Source organism: Oryctolagus cuniculus, chromosome 4 (assembly GCF_964237555.1).
Source record: "Oryctolagus cuniculus chromosome 4, mOryCun1.1, whole genome shotgun sequence".
NCBI classification, from domain to species: Eukaryota; Metazoa; Chordata; class Mammalia; order Lagomorpha; family Leporidae; genus Oryctolagus; species Oryctolagus cuniculus.
In genome coordinates, this window is record NC_091435.1 from 72,266,838 (window position 1) to 72,280,058 (window position 13,221).

The 13,221-nt window shown below is 37.1% G+C and overlaps 1 protein-coding gene across 2 annotated transcripts in view; it reads right to left on the reverse strand.

Moving 5' to 3' along the window:
- The window catches only part of LSAMP (limbic system associated membrane protein), a 666,984-nt gene that overhangs the window by 205,378 nt on the left and 448,385 nt on the right, over positions 1-13,221 (reverse strand). For both annotated transcript variants that reach the window (XM_002716676.5, XM_008266893.4), the window contains exon 3: positions 12,842-12,967. In XM_002716676.5, coding sequence (XP_002716722.1) covers positions 12,842-12,967 — 126 coding nt within the window. The remainder of the gene's footprint in view (positions 1-12,841; positions 12,968-13,221) is intronic.

The following is a 13,221-nucleotide window of genomic DNA, read 5'->3' on the forward strand; positions in this document are numbered from 1 at the left end:
TAACTCAAATTTTATAAAGGTTTACTTATTTATTTTAAAAGCAAGAAAACCCAGAGAGAGAAAAAGAATGGCTGCAATGGCCAGGGCTTGGCCAGGCTGAAGCCAGGAGCCAGGAGCTTCTTCCAGGTCTCCACGTGGGTGCAGAGGCCCAAGGACTTGGCTCATTTTCCACTGTGTTCCCAGGCACAATAGCAGGGAGCTGGATGGGAAGCAGAAGAACATGAATCCAAATAGGCACCCATATGAGTGCCAGCACTGCAGTTGGAGGCTTAACCTTCTATGCCACAGCCCAGCCTCTATAGCTAAATCTTTTTTAAAAAGTAAACAAATGTCTAAAACAATTCCTGAATGTGATAACTGCTGGGAAGAAAAGAAGGACCTTGATAATAAATGAGTGACAAGAAAATATCAAAGGATCAGATACCAGAATGTGAAGATTACAGAGAATTCTCCACGGACAGTAGATACTGATGCAAATCAGATGCTAGCAGATCAGCATATAAGGGCAACTGAAGGAGGAATGAATGTGAATAGAGTCTAGAGCGAGAATTTTCCTGAAGTTTTCAAATGCTTTTTGGTAGGAAATTAATGAAACTGTTAGGTAGGTAAGTAGTTCTTTTTTTTTTTTTTTTTTTCTTTTTAAGATTTTACTTATTTATTTCAGAGGTAGAGTTACAAGAGAGGGAGAGACAGAGAGAAAGGTCTTCCATCTTCTGGTTCACTGCCCAAGCAGCCAAAACAGCCAGAGCTGAGCCAATCTGAAGCCCGGAGCCACGAGCTTACTCTGGGTCTCCCACATGGGTGCAGGGGCCCAAGCACTTGGGTCATCCTTTTACTGCTTCTCCAGGCCATAGCACAGAGCTGGATCAGAAGAGGAGCAGCCAGGACATGAACTGGTGCTCATATGGGATGCCAGCACTGCAAACAGAGGCTTTGTCCACTGTTTCACAGTGCCCACCCCAGGTGGGTAGTTCTATAATTCTATTGTTGCATTTGTAGTTTGCTTTCTATATACTCATGCTTCACTTATTATTTGGTGTATATTTAGTTCATATACTTCTACAATAATATTCAGGTTATTTCCCCACAACAGTGATATATATTTTTTTCAGAAAGTTCTTGACTGAATAACTTGGTTGATTGATTGAACATTTATAATACACCATTACATTTCCTGAGAATATCTGCATGAGTAGGACATAGTTTCTGGATTTAATAGATCTTGTAAAACAGAGAGAGATGGGGCCATCCCTTTGGAACAGCAGGTTAAAGCCCCAGCCTGATCCCATATGGGCACCAATTCTAGTCCTGGCTGTTCCTCTTCTGATCCAGATCTCTGTTATCGACTGGGAAAACAGTAGAAGATGGCCCAAGTTCTTGGGCCCCTGCACCCACGTGGGAGACCCAGAAGAAACTCCTGGCTCCTGGCCCTTGATTTTGGATAGGCTCAGCTCTGGCAGTTGCAGCCATTTGGGGAGGGAACCAGTGGATGGAAGGCCTTTCTCTCTGACTCTGCCTCTCTCTGTTATTCTGTCTTTCAAATAAATAAAAATAAATTTTTAAAAGAACAAATAAGTACATAATTAAAATGAAATTTGAATAATCATATGATAATGCTTCCTGGAAGAATGGTTATCTTGTAGGCCATACAAGAAGCAGTTACACTGGCAAAACGATGGTGCAGGTGGGTTATACACACATGTCTCTAGCATAAAAGCAGGAAATGTGAGGGCCCAAAATCAAGTACACAAGGCACATTCTTGAAATATAAGTAGTATAATCTATGTACTGCATGAAATTGGATGGTTAAGGACTCATGCATAGAAGAATAGGTTGAATAAGGACTTTCATTTCAAATTAAAAAATTGAATTTTATTCCAAAGGAATTGGGAAATTGAGAAAGTAAGCAGGAATATGCACCTTACCATTTTTATATTTAAAAATAAGGTGTCCAATTAGAAAACTGATGAAATACAGGTGAGGGGAAACCTTCGCTGAACTGTACTGGCTTAACATAATGAGGAAAGATAAATGGATTGATAGTTATTATTAAAGGGAAATGTCAAGGAACATGTTAAATGAATTACTGCTGGAGCAAAGGAAGATAAAAGGGCTAGGATCACTGCCACAGTCTTGCCTTGGGCAGTGTTTATCTCCTATCTTGAACCTCTCGGAGCTCCTGCTACGGTCCCTCTGTTTCTGACTACCCTGAGTAAACACATTGATTAATGGAACCTGAAATTGTCACCCCTGGAAAGGACCAAAATCAAACGTAACCTGGCATCTCATGAAGAATATTAGGACAGATACTAGCTGACATCCATCATTAAGATTCCAAAGTCAACTGTGGATTGTCTGCAAGAATTACACATCATAACCTGACTGTTTCCTATACAGATAAACCAAATCAATACAATGTGACTTCCAATGCATCTTCTCCTTTAACGATTCATTTGGTTTCCAAATAAGTCAACTTGCACTTCATACATTGCATTATGCAAATATCTGCCAATTTCAACAATGTCATGATCACTTTGATAGTTTTGTTATTTTTGCCCAAGAAACTATAGATTGCTATTTTTACATTGTTTTGTTTTTACTATTTAGAGCCCCTTGGCTATTGTTCCACAGCTCCTTCTGGAACATTATAGGTCATTTTATTTTGGTGTGATAGTACTCATACAATCAACTCCTGAAACACTAGCCTTGGAAAAAATGATATGGGTTGTAATTTACTATTATAGCGGCTATATGGCTACAATTAATAAAGTATTTGCTATTCATAGTCAGACTCTGGAAAAATTGTCCACCAGGAGAAAAATGGACACATGCATCAGCCATGTTAGAAAATCTCTCCCTAACAAGACATTATCATTATCATGTCCTTTTGAAAGAGGGACACCTTAAGTGGATACACAAAGATGTGTTGCAGCATAAGATATAACAAATTAAGACTAGATGTGATGACAGTATTTTTCAAATACCCCTTATTGTATTGGAATTGAAGGTGAACCTGGTTAAAGAAAACATTGAGGTTTCTTAAAATAAAATTACCAATCTCCCTCAAATGATCACTTAGCCAACTAAGGTATAGTTAATAATTATAGAAATAATATTCATGATAGCTAGCACTGTACTATGAATTTTGCCTACATATTTTAATTTCTCATGATATTTTTGAAAAATATTCTACTTTCAATCTGAGAAAACATCAACTATTAGAAATGATCCCACAAAAAAAATTTGAATTGGTAAGACGCTAAGAGATGTGCACTCTATTTCTGTTCTGTGGGGAGCAACTCGGACTAGACTAAGTTACTGGAATTAAGACTTATTCTGTGCATCTGCTCTCCCACAATATGGCGCTGGGAGAGGAGTAAACAACTTCTACACAGCTGCCTCTCGCCAATTTGACTGATGAGCTGCAGGAGCTGATCTTGCTCCTGATTGGAGGAGAGCAGCGTACTCGGCATGTGGGTAGCAGAGTTGGGATTGGTGGAAGAGGACTATAAAGGAGGAGAGAGACAACATGCACCAGGAACATCCGAATAACATCTGAGTAGCCTCCGAGAGAGCCGGTGGGCGGTGTGCCACTCCCCCGCGAAAGTGGGGAAAGTGGCAGGGGGAGCCGCCCCTCCACGGAGGTGGAGGGGTCGGCAGCCAACCTGGGAAGGACCAGCAGCAAACCCAGGAAGGGCCAAGCAGACAAAAGAACAGCGCAGGGTCCTGTGTTGTTCCTCCGCGAAGAGGGGGAGCGACACTGTTCAGTTGGGACATATGCAAAGTCTGATTAATCTATTGCCTCTCCTCCACCAAAGGTTTTATGATGTCCTGGAGCACTGAAGTCGAAGCTGGTTCCCCAGGAACAATTCCTCATCTGACAGAATGCTCCCAAGACCTGATGACTCTTCTGGGTAGGTATGAGTGGTGAGCTAGGGCATTTGTCCCTCTCTTGTCAAAATAGCCAGCATATTAGATTATGGTGATCCCTCCATGGCTTAATGTTGACATTGTCAGTTATTTGAGTATATCCAGGATTTTTAAGATTTGGGTTAGGGAGGCCAGTAGTTACATAGCTAAGTTTTAATGATCATTTTCTAAATCACTCATTTGTTTTACTAATGAAGTTACTATGTAAAAGAGTTTACAGTAGCCTATTATAGATTAGCCTATTATGGAGCCATTTGTGTTAGGAAGGAACATATTTCTTGCCTAAATTTATCATATTTAAACAAATGCTTGTCTATATACCTGCTACACAGGGAAGTGTATATCAGTGTATATGTTTATATACACATGAAGGTTCTTCAAAAGACTTGTGGAACAACTGAATTATCAGTATACATTTATTTTGGTGTGAATATTTGAAATGCATGTATAATTTTTTCATAGTATGCATTATCTACATATTATGAATAAAATTTGCAGTACTTTTGCTTAAAAGTTACTCATACTTTAATTCTATTTTTCCATTCAATTGTTGAAGTATTATCATATACACAGACATATCTCAATGACATTGTTCAGTTCTATACTACTGCAATAAAGCAAATATCAGAATAAAAGAAGTCACACATTTTTTGCACTAGGAATAGTGCAAATAAAATCATTTATACTATACTAAAGACTATTAAGTATGCAATAGCATTATGTTTAAAATAAATGTATACTTTAATTAAAATACATTATTACTAAAAAATGTTAAAGATCTGAACCTTTACCAAATTGTAATCTTTGTTTTGGGGGAAAGTCTTAAATTCTGCTTTGGTTACTGATTAATCAGGGTAGTAATGGCTGAAGTTTGAGGTAGCCACTTGAAATAAAACATCAATTAAGTTTGCCACACTTATTGTCTATCTCAAGAAAGGTTTCATGACGCTATTTGATAGAATTTTCTCACAGTAGAACTTCTTACAAATTTCAGTAGGACCCCTCAAACCTTGCTTCCCGTTTATCAAGTAAGATATTGTAATATTTCAAATCTTTTGTTGTCATTTCAACAAAGCTGACAGCACATTCATCAGAAATGGATTCTATATGAAGATCATTTTCTATACTCACCCAAAAGAAGCAATTTTTTATCCATTGAAATTTTATCCTGAGATTAAAACAATTCAATCACATCTTCAGGTTCCACTTCAATTATAGTTCTTTTGTTATTCCCACCATAACTGCAATTACTTCCCCCACTGAGGTCTTGAACCCAGCAAAGCTATCTTTGAAGGTTAGAATTAATTTTCCCCAAACTCCTGTTAGTGTTATTTTGACCTCATACCATGAATCACGAATGTTCTTAGACATATGGAATGGTGGATCCATTCTGGAAGATTTTCATATTACTTTGCTTAGATCCACCAGAAGAATCACTGTCCATCTATAGCTTTATCAAACATATTTATTAAAAAAATAAGACTTGAAAGTCAAAATTACTATTTGATCCATAAGCTGAAGAATGGATGTTGTGTTAGCAGGCAAGAAAACAACATTAATCTTGTTTATACCTCCTTGATAACAACATTAATCTCAGTGCACATCTCCATCAGAAATCCTGGATGACCAGGTGCATTGTCAATGAGAAAAATTTTGAAAGAAGTCTTTTTGTTTTCTGAGCAGTAGTTCTCAACAGTGGGCTTAAAATATACAGTAAACCATGTTGTAAACAGATATGCTGTTACCTAGGCTGTGATGTTCATTTATGGAGCACAGAAGAGTAAGAGTAGGCTTCATAAAGTTCTTAAAGGTCCTAGCATTTTCAGAGTGGTCAGTGAGTACTGGCTTCAGCTGCAAGTCACCAGCTGCACTCACCCCTAACAAGAGAGTCAGCCAATCCTTTCAAGCCTGGAAGCCACACACTGACTTTTCACCAGCTGTGAAAATCCAGATAGAATCTTCATTCAATACAAGGTTGTTTCATTTACTTTGAAAATATATTTAATATAGTCACTTTAATCAATTATCTTATATCTTCCAGATAACTTGATACCACTTCTATATCAACACTTGCTGGTTCACTGTGCATTTTTATGCTACAGACATGGCTTCTTACCTGAAACCCATAAACCAACCTCTGCTACCAACATTTCTTCTGTAGGTTTCTCAGCTCTCTCAGCTGTCCAACAATTACAGAGAGCAGGGCCTTTGAATTAGGGGAATGTTGTGGATAATTTGATCATCTATCCAGACCGGGCCACCCAAATTTCTCTCCAAATGAACAATAAGCCTGTTCACTTTCTAATTGTTGTGCTTGTGCTCAGTAGGGTCACACATTTAATTTCCTTCAGGAACTTCACCTTTATATTCACAACTTGGCTAATTGTTTGGTACTAGGGGCCTACCTTTCAGATGTGTTCCTCACTAAATGTAATAGTTTCTAGCTTTGGATTTACAGTGAGAGACGTGTGACACTGCTTTTCACTTGAACATTTAGAGGCTGTAGTGGGGTTATCCACTGGCCTCCATTCAATATTAACACATTTCAGGGTGGTAGGGAGGCCAGAGGAAAGAGAGAAATGGAATGCAGCAGTCAACACACAAACAATACTGATTATGTTTGCCACCTTACATCAGCACAGTTTGCAGAGCCCCGAAACATGACCAGAGTAACAAAGACTGCTGATCACAGATCACCATAACATCAGTAATAATGACAAAGATTGAAATATCGCAAGAATTACTTAATGTTCCACAAAGCCCACAAAGAGCACATATGGCACCAATACTCTTGCTTGACACAGGATTGCCAAAAGCTTCCAATCTGTAAATATAAAAATATAGTACCTATGAAGCATAAGCTATGCCTCTATATATTATGTAGAATACACAGTATCATATATTGTAATATATGCAGTGGTATATACGTTGATATACATATTTAAAATCATTATGCAAGTGAGTCACTGATCAGAAAATACAGGAAATTTTAAAATTTTTTCTGCCTTTTAGATAGGGAAAATGGGACAATTAAAAGCACAGAAAAGCATTTAAAAAGAAGTTGATACATATATTTTTAAAAGAAGCATAGCAAAACACTAATGTCATAGTTTAACATAAACTTGCTTGCCTGAAATTCTTAAATGTATGTCCATTCCAGGCCTTTATTTATGCTGCTTTTTAAGCTTAGGATACTCTTTCTTCCTCTATTTTTTTTTTTTTTTGGCCAGGTCCTATTCATTCTTGAGGTTTCAGCACAATATTTCCTCAAGGGAGCTTTGCTAGCCTTGCAAATTTTGCTATATGGCCCTGTTTTATGGTCTTATTGAATGCTATAATTTTCCTTTATAATGTATGAATCTAATTAAGGGGTTACTCATGCAATTATTAGTTTAATGCTCTGCTTTCTTGTTGAACTATAAACTCCATTTATGCAGGGATCAAGTCCAACTTAGTTTTCATTGTGTCCTTTACAGAGTACATACTCTATATAATTTTTGCCAAACTGTGAGAGATAGAGATCAAGTTTAATCTGAATATAATTCTGTATTGATGGATGATGCATTTTAAAACCAATATGTAAGGAGGACACAGAAAACAAAACATAGCAAGGTTTTCTCCTCTTTGTAAAGAGAAATTGGAATAATGCAAATTTAAAAATGCAAGAAATAAATGAAAACAATTAAAAGGACATACTGAACATTATTCTCCTTTGAACTGTTACTATATGATCAGCAGCCTTTACCTACAAAGTGTATAGGTTTTGACTGTTTCACATCTACATGACACCCAGATCGACTCATGGAACCTTCTGGAAGGTCCATAGAAGAAAATTTCAAGGAAACAATTTCCTGACAGTTAAACTGCAGGTCATATGTGCTCTGTGTTGGAAACACAAGAGGTGAGGTCATACTAATTTTAACTTGATAATTCCAAAGGCCAGATGACAGTTACTTGCAACTTGTACTTTCAGAATTGATTTAAAGAAATGAAATTAGCTTAACAATATATATTTTTCTCAAACCCATGTGATCAGAAGCTATCCTGACCATTTAGGTTGAGTTATACACTGAGAAGTAAGACAGACTTGGATACAGCATTAACGGAGCTCAAGAGCAACATCAATTAACCGTTCAGACTTGGAAATGAAAGGAAACTCTCAGACTGAGCAACTAAAACTCAATATGCAATGAGAAAACTTATTTCAGACTCTGCGGTGTCTTCTTAGCTCCTCCCGGCATAGTATTTTCCTGCTCATTCCACCAAAATGCAAAGTATTTCTTAAGTGAGATTTCTAGGTTGTGTGTTGTTGTCAAATGTGAGTTTTGGCTAGATAAGAACATTACAAAGTACCTCCTGAGTTCTCAGCCTAAGGGGCAAATCCTCAGTGTGCCTTATGATTTTTTTCAGGTCTGGAGGGCTACTGAGGTTGTGAACGGCCTTGTGGAAAATGGAACACACAGAAACTCTTTTTGTAACCCTGAGAAATCCTGACATCACCTGATGTACTTGAGAAAAGGGGACTTCCTCAGGAATGTGAGAAGAACGATTTAGAAACAAAGTTAAGTGGAGATGGGAACAGCACTGCTCACAGAAGGAGATCAAACACTGCATAGAAAATACATGTTACGGTGCAATTGCCCTCCGGGAGTCACAGAATTATGAAAGTCTAACTTAATTAAGGGAGAAAATAGGTCACATTTAATAACCACATATGTGACACATCATTTTAACTAAATAAAATAACTGCAGAAGAGAGAAAAATTAAGAAATCAGAAATATAAGAAAGGCAACCAAGGAATACATCAATTACTGTTACTCCATTTAAGTCAGACATTTAGATTTCGAATATATGGAAAATTCACCATTCTTTCAATCTCCTTCTTTAAAAACTCTTGCAATATATTTGAAAAAGCAACATTAGGTGTCAAAACAAAGAGAACCCAAATGGCCTAAGTAAAACTTCAGAAAAAAATATAAGAACTGAATTAGCAGCTAATTTTCTTCTCATAAAATTATTCCATGCATCTATTTTTTTTTTCCTTTCCCTCCCTCATGTCATCAAGTGACAGGTAATCAGGTATTTACAATCCCTGAGTAAAATCTTTCCCATTTCAGGCTTGATATCCCTTTAGGGTGGAGCTAATTACAGGTACATTTCCTCTGCAAGGCAGTCACACTCTGTACTGTGGAAGACGCAATTAATAATTGAACAAAGTTAGCCGGGCTTTTTTTTTCCCTCTCATATGGCCACGGGTTGCAGGCGGCTTTGCAGTCACAGAGAACACAGTCTCTTCTCAGAGTGTCTCCAAGAAAAGATTAGCACGATGGGCTGGGGAGAATCACCTCATTTCCAAATCTTTAAAAGAATTAAAAGAAAGCACAAAAACCCAACCATGTTCATAAAACATCCTAGTGACCTGTATAGGCTAGTACAGGTAAATTCTCATGTCACCAGGAGGATGATTATCATGGCGTGTTTTCTGAGGGCAGATGTGAGAGAGATGAAAAAGTAGGCATGGGAATGAATGACTAGTGTAGGAGAGAATAATAATCTGCCCTCCAGTCTGCAAACACATCAGGGAACTAATTTTGCATGTGTCAGAATCAAACCTGACCACAGAGAGAGCCTAGATGGATGACTATAGAAGAATAAGCTATCTTCCTTGAAATATCAGAAGGAACTTGACGGAAGATACAAACAAAGCCCTATGGGACCATGGGTGACTAAAGCAAATCTTTGTGTAGTGTCTCCATCCATGGTCTTATGTAGGGGTTTATAAATTATTCTGCAAGAGGCCAGATGGAAAAATATCATGGCTCTTCAAAAAGTACATGGAGAATGTATTTTATTGTAAAACTATACATGGATTTCTCAAATATCTTGCATCAAAATAAATTTATCTTGTAATTCCATTTTCTATGGACCTTGTGAGAATATGAAGTCCCTTCATATTTTAGGCTTTGTGGGCTCTGTGGTCTTTGGTGCAACTCCTCAACTGCTTTAGAAAAATAATTAGCTATGGAAAATGTGTAAATGAATAAACATGGCTGTTTTAATAACACTTTATGTGTGTACCCTACAATTTGAATTTCATGATTTGTTTGCATGTGAAAGAATTCTTTTTAAAAAATTCTCCCCTCTTCCCCAATCTTCTAGCAATTTAAAAACTATTGCTTGCAGGTACTGTGTACATAGGGAAGACTGGATTTGACTTCCAGGCTGTCGTTTGCTGACCTCTGTTTTTGACTACTGGGAATCCCTGTAAATTCATGTGTTTTTCTAGTTGATTTTGAAGTATCTAGGATATTCTTGAGAGTATGCAAATAAACTGTCTTAATTCTGGAAGATAATGACTTGCCATTGGCCTTTTCTTGACTTAAAACATCAGAGAAAACCAGGTTATTTAGGTTCAAACCCATGTGATCAGAAGCTATGCTGACAATTTAGAGTGAGTTACACACTTAGCAGTAAGACAGACTGGGATACAGCATTAATGGACTTCAAGAGCAGGGAGCTTATTATGGTTGGACATGAAGACTGAAACTTCTAGAAAAGCTAGAAAAGACCTTTGAAAGTCTAGTTCTGTCTCACAATTTTTCTATTCAAGGGACAAAACAGAACCTATTTTTGGGTTCTGAACAGAAATGATATTTTCTCCTGAAAAGAATATTTACTATATAATATTGCATTAAAAGAAATAATGGCTTTCTATTAATATACTTCATTGCTTGATCATAATTGGAATATATCTTTCTCCCTCTTCTTTTCCATTTTTATATGCCAACTTTTTTTTTTTTTTTTTTTTGACAGGCAGAGTGGACAGTGAGAGAGAGACAGAGAGAGAAAGGTCTTCCTTTGCCGTTGGTTCACCCTCCAATGGCCGCCGCTGCAGCCGGCGCACCGCGCTGATCCGATGGCAGGAGCCAGGATCCAGGTGCTTTTCCTGGTCTCCCATGGGGTGCAGGGCCCAAGCACCTGGGCCATCCTCCACTGCACTCCCTGGCCATAGCAGAGAGCTGGCCTGGAAGAGGGGCAACCGGGACAGAATCCGGCGCCCCGACCGGGACTAGAACCCGGTGTGCCGGCGCCGCAAGGTGGAGGATTAGCCTATTGAGCCACGGCGCCGGCCCTTTATATGCCAACTTTTTCCACAAGAGACTGAGAAATTAAAAATAAAATATTTATATAGATGATTAATTAGAAAAAGTGAGATAAAATAACAGTCAGAAAATAAGACAAAGGCAGAAGTGTAGTCTATGTTGATGCCATAAACTTCTATGTAGTTTGTTTAAAATAAATGCTATTTGTGTGTAATTTATGTATAATAATTTATATTCTTTCACAGATGGGTTATAAATTTAGCTTGATGTTTGTTATCAGTCAATACAATGAAGGACTCACAATCGCTTATAAACATGCACTGGGTCCTTCACAAAATTTGCTTAGAAAAATAACACTAGACAAAGGGGAATTCCCTCAAGGGATCCTTTCAAAAGAAAATTATATAAAAATGAATAATCTCTCCACAACATTAGAGTAAGTGAAACAATTTTAGAGGGCATCTTTGATACCATCTTTTATTATAGGCAAATAGCTTTTACACCAAATTGCCATCTTTAAACAATACTACTTGAGATAGGGCTAGGTGGCATGGATTTTGGAGCTAATATAATGCCAATCAAATAGAATGTGCTCTGAAATTTTAATTTATTCTAAGGGAAACATGTGGTATCTGCCAGTTCATTCCTCAGATAATCCTTTTCATGTGTTTTTTTCCCATGTAAGGCATAATACAAATCTGTGAGAGTGAGTTTGAAATTGATCTCCCAAATAAGTCTCACATGTATTTTGTCACACATTGTTGATATATGTATATACAAAAATATATATTTTATATATATAGATACATATATATGAAGTATATATATTTGATATATGTATGTATACATGTGTTAAAAATGATGAGTTGCATATATTAATAAGGATGGGTTTTGAGTGACATTTTCTTAAGAAAACAGAAATCTCTAATAAGAATAACTGCCTAAATATAAGACTGCTCCATAGATTGGTCTGAACATTACCTGAGAAATTAAATTGAAGTCTAATAAAAAAGAAAGCTCTATGTTCTTACACCACAAGTTACAGAGATTCTAAAAGTCGTTACATCCAAACACTACCCTGGCCCTTTGGAAATATATTAAGAAAGACCCATTTTATATTTAGTTTTGCTTATTTTTATGATTATGTTATGAATTAATCTATAGGTACATATAAAAGGAAACTTTAAAAGAATAAGTTGGTTAAAAGATGGGAGTGCTCTATCAAAATAAAAGGCTTCTTGTAAGAGTAATTGATCCATTGTTCCTCTTTCTAGGACAGTTAAATAGTAAGTCCTATTCTTCAAAGACTGAATCATTTGTAAAGATATAGTTTTACATATAAGAAAATGTACTTGGTAGAGTAGAAGACTATGGATGCATTTAATATCAAATATTTGGTATAACATTTAGAAAAATGTCAAAAATCAGGAGGAACTTGAAACTTAGCTATGGTGATGATTATAAGAAGCAAAGCAAAACAAACAAACAATTCTGTAAATTTAATTCATGTAAAGCAGTACCCCAAGACACTCAAGTCCAAACTGGGATATACTTTAGATAAAATATCAAGTCATTTAATCCTCCTTTATTTTTACCTTGGGAAGATGACCTATTTAAAATGGCTGTAAACTTTATAAAACTGAGCACATTAGCAATGACCATACAGATTCTAAATAAGATGTATGTAGCAATGTTCTTAGTATTTTCTTAACACAATTCATGATTGCTCTTTTTGACCACTGAGATCTCAGGAGCAAGAGAGTATCTTTATCAGTATGTGGCATCCTGGAACTGGAGGGTTTCTTACCGGTTGGAGTAAGGTGTCTCCAGGTGATAACAGGTTCAGGGCGTCCATTGGCCATGCAGACCAGGGTCACATTACTGCCCTCATTCACAGTGACATCCGAGGAGATGTTGGAGATCTTTGGTGGAACTGTAAAGGCAAAAGCAAATGGAACATGTAGCCATGTCAGTAAAAGGAGGCTTGCAGGACTGGGGCATGGACCTGGAAGCGGGGAATTTGATTTTTTATGACCTCATTTGCATTCTTGTGTTAAGTAGCCAAGGTGCTTTTAAGATGCATATCATTAACTATCTGCACATCCATTTTTAGACTACAAGGTGGAAATACCTTCCTCTGTGGCCATCTGTGTGCTGTAGGAAGTACACATAGCCCTACACTGAAAA